This window comes from Lampetra planeri, chromosome 29 (genome assembly GCF_965212315.1).
Source record: "Lampetra planeri chromosome 29, kcLamPlan1.2.h2, whole genome shotgun sequence".
Classification (NCBI taxonomy): Eukaryota; Metazoa; Chordata; class Hyperoartia; order Petromyzontiformes; family Petromyzontidae; genus Lampetra; species Lampetra planeri.
In genome coordinates this window covers 6911384-6926288 of record NC_136135.1, presented here as the reverse complement: position 1 = coordinate 6926288, position 14905 = coordinate 6911384, and the positions used below count along the sequence as shown (strand labels likewise).

Sequence of the window (14905 nt, the reverse complement as noted above, 5' to 3'; positions counted from 1 at the left end):
GGAGACGTTTCAAATAGACCTTGATTTTAATGTAATAACATTCTGCATTTCATCCTTTTGTATTCAATTTCAAATAAGTTACGTAAAATAAATGCATGTACCATTTACACACATTGCTTCTATTCGCTTGAATTTTAATCCATCGAGGCTGCATGAAATGCGCCTTGATCAAAAATCAATACAGCCACATCCATCGTGATGAACCTGGACACATGGCTTGCTTGAGTAAAAAGGTGCGACATCCAGACGACCAGACTTCAACCCCTTCCGGCAGCGGTTACCAACGACCGGCCTTGCTTACCGGCACTCCCCACAAGGCCATGGTGAACTGTAACAGACTACGACGATTTCACAAAACACCGTATTTTTACTGCGTGGTGATCCGCTATTATATGTTTTTGACAATCGTCCGCAGATCCGGAGAGGTTGAGAACCGCTACCTTAGAGGAAGCCAAATCGAACCAAAACTTTTTTTTCTTCCAGTGGATAGTCACAAGAGTCAAGATTAATGCAAGTCCTGGAGGGAAACAAACGTAGCTTTGAAAGCAGATGCTGCATCAATGTAGCATTCGTTCATTACTAACCGATCATGGATGCCTCACTCAAAGCATCCAGAATACACATCCCTATCGCAGCTGGCTACTTCCAGAAGCAACATAATTTATGAGCCAATCACCTGCTGATGTGCCTAATTTTCATTAGATCTTTCAAGCTAAGCAGGCTTCAGCCAAGATAATAAGTGCACGGGATCGGCCACCACCATGAGTGCGCGCTGAAGGCTGTCTTAGGTGGCTTCTGAGCTGTGTTCAGGTGGTGGCCAGCAGAGGGAAGTTCATACAAATCCATTGTTTTACCGTACTTCTATCTTGAAGTAAGATCAAATAAACCCAATGAGCCACGCAACATTAAGAGTCCCTTATCCAGCAGCGTACGGACAAAACGGCTGTAAGCGTGCACACTTTCAGTTGTGTGAAATAAAAAGGCAGACTTAGTATGCATATTCCAATACATATTTGTTAACAATGCTTTTTTTTCCCATTGTCAAACAAACCGACACGAAGAGTAAAAAGAGTTTCTTACAACAGAGTCGCCCTTCTGACCGATTTGCAATGTACATTATTTGTAGTGGGGTTCAGCTCACAGCTCCTTGCGAGCCATTAGTTTATCAGTACCACCCCGGGTGGTCAACGATATCAATAATTTTCTTAAAATAATTGTATCTCGAGATCGCAAAACATCCATGATAGCACGGTGACCGGTAGCTCTTGTTTGGAAGGGCATTAAAGAAGGGCATCGTACATTTTTTATGTAATAATCAAGTACGCATGTAAAGCAAGACAGTATATCCACGAAAGCATTCTGCCCCACTGTCAATTCTGGAAGCTATTTGCCACTCCAGGTGTTTGCCCACAAAACCCCCCTGGCTCAAGACCAAACAGGGTGGAAGGTCTTCCCTTCTTCACGCTTGTGCCGAGACTGTCAGAGACGCGCGGGAGTAATGTCGGCGCGCGGTTGACGCTTCATTGGACGAGCACGGCGAAAGAGACTCAGACGTCGTAGAAAAGCCTGGCCAGCTGGTAGCGGATGAAGAATGCAACTGCACTGCCCAATACCTGCAATGCACATACAAGACAAGGACCCCCCCCCCCCCAACGTATAGCCTTTAACAGACTGTAGGTGCAAGTACATTTCACGAGCACCTATGCAGGCCGGCACAGCACATGAGGGGGTGGACGGCCAGCACCACGCCCGGGCCGCCTTGGTCTCCCCAGTGGCGATGTTTACACATCGCATCAGGTACTCATTTGAGGCTGAGTAGACCTAGGAGAGGCCCAGGACCGGTTTAGATATTCGTCATTGGTGTTGGCCATGAGCGGGAATCAAACTCTGGGTGCCCGGTTCGTAGCGCAGCGCGCTCACCAATACACCACCGCTCTCCATTTGTCCACATACACACGCACACACACGCATAAATATAAAGCTTGGTTCTTGCAACACAAGACCCCTGAGGCAATTGTGGTTAGCGAGCACCTATTAAAGCCAGCAGGGTGCATGAGCAGATCGCGTGGCCAGCGACATGCCCTGGCTGCCTTTGTCTTCCCAGCGCTGATGTGTACACACTGCGACGGGGGCTCACATAAAAAGTGAGTTGACACTGCGGAAGTCCAGGGCATGGACAGATACCACTCGCCACTGATGTTAAATATGGCCGGGTTATCAAACAAAGGGCTCTGGCTTATTAGTGAAGTTCTAAAACCACTAGATCACCACTCCCCATTGTTTAATGTGGACCATTAGTTTCAAGGTGGATTTAATACCAGAGGTTCTCCAGTAAGGATCGACTTGCGGTTCCCCAAAGGTGTTGCAATTTATTCAAAGCGCCAGAGCCGTAGCTTACAGGGTCTTCAGCTGTGCTCAATAACGATGTGCGCGACTTCAGGTGGTAATAACACAGAGCATAAAAATTATTTCACTTCCCTTTTGAAAACGATGGCCACGTGCGCGTTCATCACGGTGAAAGTGTCCGGCACGGTCTAGCTTGCGCGCGAGTCTTAGAACGCGCCCCCGAGTGCTCGCGCGCGTTCACACATCTCACCTGCAGCAGAAGCATGGTGACGGTGAGCGTCTGTTCGTGCACCGGGCCCAGCGCTTTGAGCACGAGGTTGATGAGCGTCAGGTTGTTGCACTCCGTGTACTTGCCGTCCTCGCCAACGTCGTGCCGCACCTCCACGAGCCGCAGCCTCTCCCCGACCTGTACGGCGGGGCGGAGTGGGGGGGGGGGGATCCAGGGCTTAAACTTCCCTTTTAGAAATGTATCACGCGTTCACATATTATTATTATGATTAAGATTGGTTTAACACGAAGGCTTTCGCGACCAATATTATTCATAATAAACGTTTTTTTGGGTTAGATTGCATAAATATAAATGTGTCGTTAACCCACCACCACCCGACACAGCCAATCGGTAAGGTTTGTCGTGTAAAAAAAATGTGCCAATTAGTTAGTACTTCAGCACACCAGTGTGTTGGAGTGTAAACCCACAACATTTACAAGTTGAGTAGGACGTTTCGCTGGCGATTACAACCAACTTCAGGCGATTTGCCAGGATTGTGAATACGTCTTCCCGTTTAATTCAAGATTGCTTGGGTAAACAAGCGAAGTAATCATAATAATGGTAAAAAGTATCACGAGCACAGACAAAAGGCAAGCGGGTACATGGCGTGCCAAAATTCTTCTCGGAACGGCATTGCCGACTGTCCCGGCTGAAATTAAGCACTGCGGGTGTGCACTGTGATGCTGCTGCATGGGAGAGAGGAATCACGACCCTTTACACGCTAGGGGGCAGCACTTTCCCACTGCTGCAGAGTAAAAGGTTGTCACGTGACTACCAGATAACATTTAATTCTCAATACAGGGACTCCTCTACTTACGAACGAGAGGTCTGTTCGTAAGTCGATATGTTTGCAAGTACAACTTTACGCCTGTCGATTCCAAACATGTTGTACGTAATGCACACTAAATATGGGGCATGGCTTTAAAAGTTCTATAATCTCCTATAGATGTAGATGCCACTGGTTCTTGATGTTCTGCAGATGTAGATACCACCACCCCCATCTATTGTGCGGAGGTTGAACTTATGGCTATCAGGCCTAACAGGCAACTAGATAAACATAGAGGTTTGTTCGTATCTCTGAAAGTCCTTAAGTAGAATGTTCGTAAGTAGAGGAGTCTCTGTAGCTGGAATTTAGGCCATTTAAGCACAGAACCAAATTTAATGAGATTTTTATTTGCACAAATTGGTGACTGGGCTGAGACCATGAACTCACTAAATCTGAGAATCAGGTTTAATCAACAAGCAGATGCCCGGATATGAAACCAGGTTCTCTCAGTCGTGCAATCTCAGCGCTCTGACCACCGACCTTAAACGGTGTGCGAATATAAAAAACAATAATTGCCCCGGTTATATTCTAGTTGGGCTATTGTCATCAGTCATAATATTAATACATAATACATTTAAATCCGGATCTCTTGCAGAGATAGCAGTGCCAGGAAACAGCCCTGGAATGATGATGTCACAGAATTACTATTGAAGTCATGTCAATAGGCATCTTTATACTTGCAGAAAATGCCTTTCAAATGCCCTGACAAGAGTAAATGTCACAAGGCAATAACTGTATATTTAAATTTTCAGATCTTGATTATGCGAAATTAAGTAAGAAAAAAACATGACTGTGCGTATGCACATTTATTAGTAACCAAGCTCAGAGCCATCAACTTGCTCCACTTGAGAACCTGGGTTAAAATCACGGATGGCTGCTTGAATTCACAGCCGGAAACTCGGCAGTGCCGGCTGAGTGTTACGAAATGATATTAGCCATGAGCTGCCTGGCCACATCACAGTGAGGACATTTACATCAGTTCTCTGTTTGCTAACCGAGAAGTGTGTTTTAAACTTTAACGCTTACCTGCAGAATTGTCTTTCCAAGAACTGAGAGTTCCGTTTGCTTGAATCTAGCAAAACTCATGTCAAGCTTGCCTGTTGCACGATTCAATCTGAAGTGAAGAAACAAAAATCATCATCATCATCGCCATCGTCGCCATCACCATGACCACTCTGTGTTAACCAAACCATGCAAGTGTAAATTACGCCAGCGCTTGCTAAAATTCCAACCAGTGGTTAAACGAACACGTCCAGGTTGAAATACAATATCTTGAAGTATCAAAATGACAACTGATACCAGGGGTTCATATTCTTAGGTTTTTTCCGGTAAAGTCACGTAGATAAAAAAATTAAAATTAATAAAAGTTAAAATAAAATAAAAATCACGACGTTTCGGAGGCAACACAAGCTTCCGTCTTCAGGTGGAACCGTCACAGCACGATTGCTGTATTTTTATTTTTATTTTATAAATTTTTATTTTTTATCTACGTGACTTTACCGAAAAAAACCTAAGAATATGAATCCTTGCAGTCACGAAAGCTTCAAATCTAGAATTGATACCAGGGGGTTCTCAATCAGGCTTCCACTGACCCTAGAAGGTCGCAGGTTATTTAGGTTGTTTTTTAAAAAATCGCAGTTGCTGAAGACACGCTCAGAGGACCACAGCTAACATCAGTGTCAATTGATATAAGGACAAGTCCTCGACCTCTCCTAGGGTCGACAGCCTTAAACATGTGCCTGGTGCAATGTGTAAAACAACAACACTGGGGAGACAAAGGCATCCAGGCATCATGCTGGCCGCAACACCCGCTCGTTTCAGTTTCATTTATTAGGTATAGCCCTGTGAGCCATTCAGCTCTTGAATCGGGTGCAACCGCAACAAAAAAAACATGAAACAAAAACATGAACAAGAAAACATCTTAAAGTGACTATGTGCAAACAAAAAATCCAGGAAAAGACAGCAAAATATTCCACAAAAAGCACCGTACACCAACTAATGGCCTTAACAGGTGCTCATTAACAGGACTTGCCCCAATAGTCCGTTAAAAAAGGGGTCCACGCGGGGGAGGGGGGGGTTCGTTGTCTTTGAACACGTGTACGCACGCACCGGGGCAGGCGGTGGCGGGGACAGGGCACCAAGTGGAAGAGCTGGGGCACGGAGTAGATGAAGTTGGCCACCTGCGGCAGGAAAAAAAGCAGCATGGTCTTGCTGAAGTGGCCCAGGATTCCCACCACGGCGAACGTCATCCCGGCAAAGTAGCAGAACGTGTCGCCCACAAACACGCGTGAAGGGTACCTGACCGCACAGACGAGATGCACACGGAGGCACACGGATGCACGTGCACACGAGTGACGAGGCGACGAACGTTCCAGTCGCCAAAACGAGTGGGTGTGCGCACAGCAGGTGCGACTCACCAGTTGTGGTAGAGTAAGGCGAGAGTGGTGAAGAAGAATGGGAACATGAAGTAGAGTGAGAACATGTGGTCATCTCCGCAGTCTCCTGCAATGCAGACAGCATCCATGGCCAGTTATGTCCGTCGAGAAATTGAAATTGGTACTCGTTGAAGTGGCCCGGGTGACTCAAAGGCGAGAACACTGAACTAGGACCAATGAGATCCCGGAATGGAATTCGGGCAGTCACCGAGTGATTAAACAAAGTGTGCAGTCACCTAGTGATTAAATAAGGTTCTCAAATGTTTATTAAGTTAATGGTCTCCATTTGATCACCGACCAGGTGGCTTAGTGCTAGAGCGAGCGGCTCGCAATCAGAAGGTTGCAAGTTTTAAATGCTGGTTTGGGTCACTCAGCTCATCATCCCACTAAGGTTCATAAAATTATGTAGGGAATTCTTCAGTGGTTGTCCCCTATGGATAGACTCACGCCCACCATAGAAGCATGATTTACCATCACTGGCTCAGGGCTGTGAACAAACGACTAGCACAGCCTCAGTGTTCATTTGAGCAAGACATAACATTGACGTTTTGATTTAAAGAGAAAATGTAGCATCAGCTGTTGTTACTGGATGTGGAGCGTTCGTAACTCCTCGACAAGGGTATCATGTGCAGTGGTCGGTTACGTGACGGGCGACTTTCTTTGTACTTTCGTGAAGGAAATGGTCGCGCTTGCCGCGTACCGTTCGACCACAATTAAGCGCAGTTCCCGTTTGCTTTCAATGCAGACTTGCAGCCAGGCGATTCCCACATGGGATCTTACCATCGAGCTCAAGGAAGTTGAAGATGATGATGGAAGCAGAGATGAGCAGGGCCTGCCCAGCCTCGAGGCCATTAATCCCAGCGAGGATGTTGATGGCATTGGTGCAGAACACAGCCAGCATTCCCATGTAGACGTAGTACAGGACTCCTGCAGAGGAACGTAGCACACAGCAGTAGGATCTTAATCACCCGGAGGTTTCGAAGATGATCGATTTCGTAGAGGCTGTAAACCCACAGGCACTTTAGCAACCTCCATTGAGCGCGGTTGACGATGTACGGTGCAAAAAAAGTTTAATATCCAGACAGGCAGTCCTCGACTTGCAAACACCCGACTTACGAACACCTCACTTATGAACACCTCACTTACGAACACCTCACTTACGAACACCTCACTTATGAACACCTCACTTACGAAAACCTCACTTATGAACACCTCACTTATGAACACCTCACTTATGAACACCTCACTTACGAAAACCTCACTTATGAACACCTCACTTACGAAAACCTCACTTATGAACACCTCACTTACGAACACCTCACTTATGAACACCTCACTTACGAACACCTCACTTACGAACACCTCACTAATGAACACCTGCACTCAAGAACCAACTTTCATGAAATATATATTTTTCACATTGAACTTTCACTTGCAAACTGAAACGCGGAACTATTTTGTTCAGCGGAGCTATGGAATGAGTAATAAAACGGATTATTTTCTATTTGTTTCATTTATTTTATGTTTTATTTATGATACAGTATTTTTTTGTGTTACATGCAAATCTACAACATTTCGTATTATTTATGAGTTTAATAATGCTTCCCTTTTTTGTTGAACCATAACAGATTGCATAACACTGACCGTATGGGCATTTAAAGACAGTACCTTGCTGTGTTCGACTTAAGAAACCACTTTACTTACGAACGGGTCCCAGCAACTAATTTACGTTCGTAAGCCAAGCACTGGCCCGTACGTACATCCGGGCCGTACCTACCGAGCTCAAGGTGCATGCCGAGCAGCGGGCGCAGCGGGTAGGGCACGACCACGAGCGTGCGCCCAAAGTGCAGGAAGTAGACGGCGAGCAGGGGCAGCGAAGCGGCTGAGGGCAGCAGCAGCTTGTGGCGCCAGCGCAGGTTGAGCACGTCGTCGGCGAAGCCCAGGAAGATCATGCAGCAGATGGCGAGCAGGGCACCGAGCAGCCCCACGAACTGGGGGGCAGGGAGGGGGGCGATGGTGGCACAGGCAGTAACGATCAACCTTGGACCACAACCCCGCCAGAGAGTCGATGAATTGTCACGATTCGGGGAGTTTTTGCGATTCGACTTGACAATCAATCGTTTTTTTTCTTGTTATCACCGTCTCTTTTGTATTGTGTGTATCATTTATGTTCAGTTGCACAGTTCTGTCCACTTCGTTAGGAGTATTTTTCTATTGTCTTGTGTATTTTGGTAACGTGCCCAGAAATATCATGCAGCAGATGGCGAGCAGGGCACCGAGTAGCACCACAAACTGGGGGGCAGGGAGGGGGGCGATGGTGGCACAGGCAGTAACGATCAACCTCGGACCACAACCCCACCAGAGATTCGATGAATTGTCACAATTCGGGGAGTTTTTGCGATTCGACTTGACAATCAATCGTTTTTTGCTTGTTATCACCGTCTCTTTTGTATTGTATCATTTTTGTTTCAGTTGCACAGTTCTGTCCACTTCGTTAGGAGTATTTTGCTATTGTCTTGTGTATTTTGGTAACGTGCCCAGCAAGATCATGCAACAGATGGCGAGCAGGGCACCGAGCAGCACCACAAACTGGGAGGTTGGCGGGGAAGGTGGCACAGGCAGTAACAATCAACCTTGGACCACAACCCTGCCAGAGATTCGATGAATTGTCACGATTCGGGGAGTTTTTGCGATTCGACTTGACAATCAATCGTTTTTTTTTTGTTATCACCGTCTCTTTTGTATTGTGCGTATCATTTTTGTTTCAGTTGCACAGTTCTGTTCACTTCATTAGGAGTATTTTGCTATTGTCTTGTGTATTTTGGTAATGTGCCCTGGAGGATCATGCAGCAGATGGCGAGCAGGGCACCGAGCAGCCCCACAAACTGGGAGGTTGGCGGGGAAGGTGGCACAGGCAGTAACGATCAACCTTGGACCACAATCCTGCCAGAAATTCGATGAATTGTCACGATTTGGGGAAGTTTTTACGATTTGTCTTGTTATCGCTGTCCCTCTTTTGTATTGTGCGTATCATTTTTGTCTCATTTGCAGAGTTTTTTCCGCTTTGTTAGGAGTATTTTGATATTGTCTTTTGTATTTTGGTAACACGCAACAAGCAAAAAGTTAAAAAATTAGGCCAAGTCTAGAATCGTCATACGATTAAACCACATGAAAATTTGCCATAATGATTTACGTCTGAATAGTTGACTTGCTCATGATGATAAAAAAATATATTTTGGGCGATACTTTTAGGAATAATTTAGAGAACATAATGAATATACTGCACATGGTAATGTAATCCACATGAGTTCAAAACTAAAAACCCAAAGGATCCATTAACTTTCAGCATTATACAAGAAATTATCAATGCCCTCAGCTAGCTTGTCAATTTCATTGTGGTAATGGAGGTACAGTGATCCCTCGTTTATCGCGGTTAATGGGGACCGGAACCCCTCGCGATAGGTGAAAATCCGCGAAGTAGGATTGGCCCCCTAGGAATTTCCGTATGTGTGTGTGTGGGTACCAGAATGTATAAAATATGTACATTTATACTTTATATATATATTTGACTTAAATCTATTTAATTATAAAACCTTAATATTATACATTCACTCTCTCTCTCTCTCATACGATACGTATTATGGTGTTCTACATACACCAATGACAGTAGTATCTTGAGACTTGACTCCAGTAATGACGACGACGACAATGACGATGACAATGACGACGATGACGACGATGACAGACCTGTGCAGTTCGATGAATGTGATGATGAATGATGATGATGGTGTTACTGCACAGGTATAATGAGGCCTTTAAATCAGTTCGAAAAATCCGCGATGCACTGAGGCCGCGAAACTTGAACCGCAAAGTGGCAAGGGATTACTGTAATCTCACCTGGTCATGAGGGAAGTTTGTGCATCCTTCGCCGATCCAACAACCCAAGAAAGGTACGGGGATGAAGCAGAAGAGAATGAGGAGGAAGACAGCGCCGCTCACCACGCCCAGAGACTCGGGACTGCCACGTACACAACAAATACAAAACATCTTAAATTTCGATTTAAAGCTTTCGTGACTGCAGGGATTCATCTTCTTGGTTCTTTCGGTAAAGTCACGTAGAAGAGAAATAATAAAATAATAAAAATAAAACAATAAAATTCTCACGACGTTTCAGCCACAACGCAAAAATTATCACGAAACGTCGTGAGAATTTTATTATGTTTTAGTTTTATTATTTGATTATTTCCCTTCTACGTGACTTTACCGAAAGAACCAAGAAGACACAACCTCTTGTTTTGACTATCCAGACTCTTGCAGGAAGTGCTGTTTGCAAGCACCTATAACAACCAGCTATTCAGCTCTTTTTCAGAAGTGACCTGGTCACAAATGATAGCTCAACGAAGTGGCTTATCCCGTGGAAATTTATAGCAGCCAAATGCTCTAAATGCATGTTTCTAAATGTGGAGGGAAAACCCAGAGGACCTAGAAAAAAATCTACGCAACCACGGGGAAAACATGCAAACTCCAAATATAGAGGTGTCAGGGTGCAACCCACAACCTCCTGCACGAGGCAGTGATGTGCATACACTGCACCAGCGACTCATGTGAGGCTGAGTCGACCTAGTGGAACGGCAACGATTCAGATAATCACCACGGATTCAAACTGCAGTCGAGAATCAAACATGGATCGCCGGGTTCGTAACATTGTGCGTCGATCACTTCGCTGTCACTCTATAGAAGTCCGATCCTTTGTGGGACTGCCAATACCCACATAAGTACCCACGGGACAATGTGATCTGTGAACTCAATTTAAACTAAAGAAAATCTGGTGCTTGTTCCTTTCACGATACGCATATTTATTATTTGCAATACATCAGTTAAAACAATGTGATAAACGGCACAACAAAACCAATGTTGAGAGATTTTTTTTTTAATCAAGATATGCAAGAATTCAGAAAACACGACAAATCTCCATGACGTTTCACTGGTGGTTGCAACCAGCTTCATCAGGCAATTTTCCAGAATTGTCAAGATGTCGTCATGTTTCGGTCTTATATAGAGTAAAGGTGATGTCATCGCTGTGAGCCTATGATGCGTGAAGATCAGTGGGGTGTTAATGTATATACTGTAGTCATATAAATTACAACGAATTACGTTAATGTTTGTAATCACCAGTGAAACGCCGTTCTCGAATTGTAAACGTTGCGGGTTTACTCTCCAACACACCGGTGTTCTGAAGTAGGAACTTAATTGGGCACGTGTTAAGTGACAAACATTACTAATTGGCTGCGTCGGGTGTGTTGATCGGTCACATTTATATTTAGACGATCTAACGCAAAGAAAAAAATGTCCCTTTATTATGGAGATTGGTCGTGAAAACTCGTTTAAAAGAGCGCACGTGCAAGTGTTGTCATCACATCTACGCCTCTATTTAAGGAACGAAACAGGTGGACTTCTCCACAAATCTCGCAGTCGCCTGATGAAGCTGGTCGTAATTACTGGCGAAACGTCGTACTTAGATTGTAAGTGTTGTGGCTTGGCTCTCCAACACACCGGTGTTGCTGTACTAGTGACTAATTATCCACGTTGTTTACGTGACAAACCTTACTAATTGACCGTGTTGGCTGTTGGCGGGTTTATCGACACATTTATATATTTACGCGATCAAATAATAAAACACCTGCATTATTATGGACGCTTACACTTTCTTGTCGTCCGTCTTGTTGAGGTCCCTGCCGCACAGGTTTGCCGCGAGGAAATGCGGGCAGAAAGCCGGGATGAGACGCAAGGTGGCCGCAAAGCCCGCGACGGACGCGCACACGTTAATGAGCAGCGGGTAGAGGCTTGTATGCGCCATGGTGACCCGGGAAGTAGGGGGGGAGGGGGGTGGTGGTGGTGTCCGCTGCACCTGCGCTCAGACCGGAAGTGTTCTAGTCGAGGCCGCTGCGCACTCGAACCTCGGCAAAACGCGCTAGGCCGCGCGCAGTCTGCGGGCGGCGGAGGCCCAAACGTTGAGCGGGGCTCGTCAATGATAACTCGAATAAAAGTCGCTTCAAATAACTCGCACACGAGACACTTAGACGCGCCGATGGGCACCGACGAGGACGAATCGAAGAGCGCCGTGCCCCTAGTCCGCGGTGTTTCGTGTCGGCGCTGGGACGCGGCGATTGGTCGCGCAGCTGGAGCCAATGGCAGCGCGACGAGTGGCGATATATCGCGATATATCGCGATAATCGCGATATATCGGGCGACATCCCACGATATATCGCGATATATCGCGATATAAAGAAATTGTCTCGCGGACCGCGCAGTGAAGAGCTGCATGCAGTGGTTGTGGGTCTCTTGTCCCTAAGGTCACCGTCAAAATAGCACAGCTGTCAACAACCCGGTTTATACCCCGCATTCTTGTACGGGTGAAATTTAGTTTTTCAGGTCCATAGGGCGTACAGCCGTGTTTTTTGTTGTTGTTGTTGTGGCGTATTTGTTTGTGTTTCTCCCTTGTGATGGGACTTTGTAGGATGAACGTTGAGATTTATAAAGGGCACGGGGTGACCCATAAGGTCTGAATTGGTCTCGAAAAAGGTAGGCACTGATAAGTGGTTTGACAGGTATGGAGTAATGTAGTGTATCGTTGTGTATAATGTAGTGTATAGTGGTGTATAGTAGCATACCTGTCAACCTATACGGTTTACCCCTTATTCTGGTACAGGTGAAATTGAGTTTTCAGGTCCATACGGCGTACAGCCGTTTCAATACGGGCAAAAACATGTGTCTATTTGTGTTTCTGTCTTGTGATGGGTCTTTGCAGGATGAACGTTGAGATTTATAAAGGGCACGGGGTGACCGATAAGGTCTGAATTGGTCTGTAATAATGTAGACACTGATAAGGGGTTTATAGATATTAAATAATGGTGAGCAAATGGGAAAGCAGTGAGGATCACGTGAATGCAGTTCCTCGTGAACTTTCGATGGCTTTTGCATAACGCACCAAAGGCTGAGTGACATTTTTTCGGTACATGTGTTTTTTTGCGCGTGGGGTGTTGCGCTGTTTCAAACTTGTGGCTTTCCAAGACTGTACACATTTTTTTTTCTCTCCTGTTACGACGAGCTTTTTCGTCATTTGCAGGGCAAGACCCGAGAGCAGATGGTGTGGAAGTGACCGGTTCGGGCAGATCCTGGTGGGTCACGTATCTCCTCCGCCAGAGGGCAGTGAAGCATTGGCAATGAGAGGCGACGGTGGTTGTGGTGGTGGCGGTGGCTCGAACGGCTGTGGCCGCGATGATGACATCTTGATCTTGACGATACAATGACGCAGTGCTTGACAAACCCCTCCCGTGTTTGTCTCAGAAGAATACACATCCGGGAGAGGTTGAGCAATCGGTGTTGCAACGTTTGCACAGCCCAGCGAAGTGATCCCAAAGCCGAGCGCACTAATCTTTTATTTTTTTCTTTCAAACTTTGGCACGCAATTACAGTCAGGGTTTGAGCACGTGGCGTCTCGTTCATCATGCCATATAGACAGTGCACTGCCCTAGGGACTTTTACACTCACGATTTGGTGGAGCGGTGGCACAGAAGTTGACGGACTGCATCGTGAACCCGTGTAACCCGAGTTCGAAATCCCACTCCCCCGAACCTCCCTCGCACTGTCGCAATGACGACCCTCATCTGCTGAGGTCTGTCATTGATTTTCCATTCATGATGGCGATGTTGCTAGTCGGCCTGTCGATGTTCAGTGTATTTAAAGGAATTTCAAAACCAGGAGATGCGATGTTTGCGTCTCGAGTGAGGTGTTTATTCTGGACGTGCGCGTTGACCACCCTGTTCGCCAGCTTTCTCTTCTGGATCTGGGTGCGATTCCAGGATGGCGAAAAGCGTGATCCTAGAAGGGGCATCGGGTGATTGAATCGGCGGTACGATGCATTGTTGGAAACTATTTCAAGCAGTGCCACGGTGGCGAGATGCTGTCTCCTTTGCCTGGTGTGCAGGAGGTCGTGGGTTCGAACCCTAGCAAGACGCCTGTAATACTTGGAGGATGCAAGTTCGCTTTCTGTTGTCGTGTGGTTTTTCTCGGGGTTCTCCGGTTTTGCCCTCCACAGTTATAATCAATGTGCATTTAGATGATTTGGCTGCTCCTATGAATCCCAACATGATGATAAGACACTTCAATGAGTTATCATGTGTGGCCAGGTCACCCCTAGAAAAATAGCTAATCGCTTAGTTGGCTTTACCTGGTAAAATAAAAACAATAATAAATATGTATGATCTGCATTGGATCATTTATTTGAGAGTCATCATGATAGACCTAATGCATTGGCACTGTTTTTCCACGTATTTATATATTCTATCAGCTTACACGTTTTCCACACCAATATTACGAATCAGAATTTGTTCAAGCAATAAAACTCTGGATCCGTTTCGACCTATCTTGGTCTCGGCACAGGGTCAGGCTTGATAAACAAATGCTGCTAGATTACCAAATATTATTGGCAAGCCCCTAACACGTCGGCTGTGAGGGTGCTTGGAGGCTGCTTGAATTCAGGGACATTGCCAGAGAGTGAATTCGAAGCCTTCAGTTTCTAGGAATGGATCTTCGGACCTTTAGGCCGTAAATAGTTTTTTCGATTTAAAGCTTTCGTGACTGCAGGGATTCATCTTCTTGGTTCTTTCGGTAAAGTCACGTAGAAGGGAAGTAATAAAATAATAAAAATAAAACATAATAAAATGAAATAATTCTCACGACGTTTCGGCTACAACGCAAGCAGCCGTCTTCAGTGAAGAATGAGACACTACCAAGCTGGGAGCTTATATATAAACTGGGTTGGAGGTGGAAGAGCGCCTTAACAAAAAGAATGTGCATATGAAGAGGAATTTAGCATATTCATGGCAAATGCGTAGGAGGTGGGCGGGGGGGGTTTCAAAGGCATATTATGCCCATGCATTATGCAGGATCAGCAGCACCAAGGGGGGGTGCAGGGAGTAGCATTAACAAAGGAAAGGAATGTTATTGATATGTAGCTGCAGTTACTAA

At 45.7% G+C, this 14905-nt stretch overlaps 1 protein-coding gene across 1 annotated transcript; it reads right to left on the bottom strand.

Moving 5' to 3' along the window:
* Positions 1-7: 7 nt before the first annotated feature.
* Positions 8-11821, bottom strand: DPAGT1 (dolichyl-phosphate N-acetylglucosaminephosphotransferase 1). The gene is made up of 9 exons (XM_078608199.1): positions 11578-11821; positions 9773-9893; positions 7653-7866; positions 6656-6802; positions 5858-5942; positions 5550-5738; positions 4467-4554; positions 2597-2752; positions 8-1613 (listed from the first exon to the last, which is right to left on the bottom strand). Exons 1-9 carry the CDS (start codon positions 11730-11732, stop codon positions 1548-1550), a joined length of 1221 nt encoding a protein of 406 aa, XP_078464325.1. The 5' UTR covers positions 11733-11821; the 3' UTR covers positions 8-1547.
* Positions 11822-14905: the final 3084 nt, after the last annotated feature.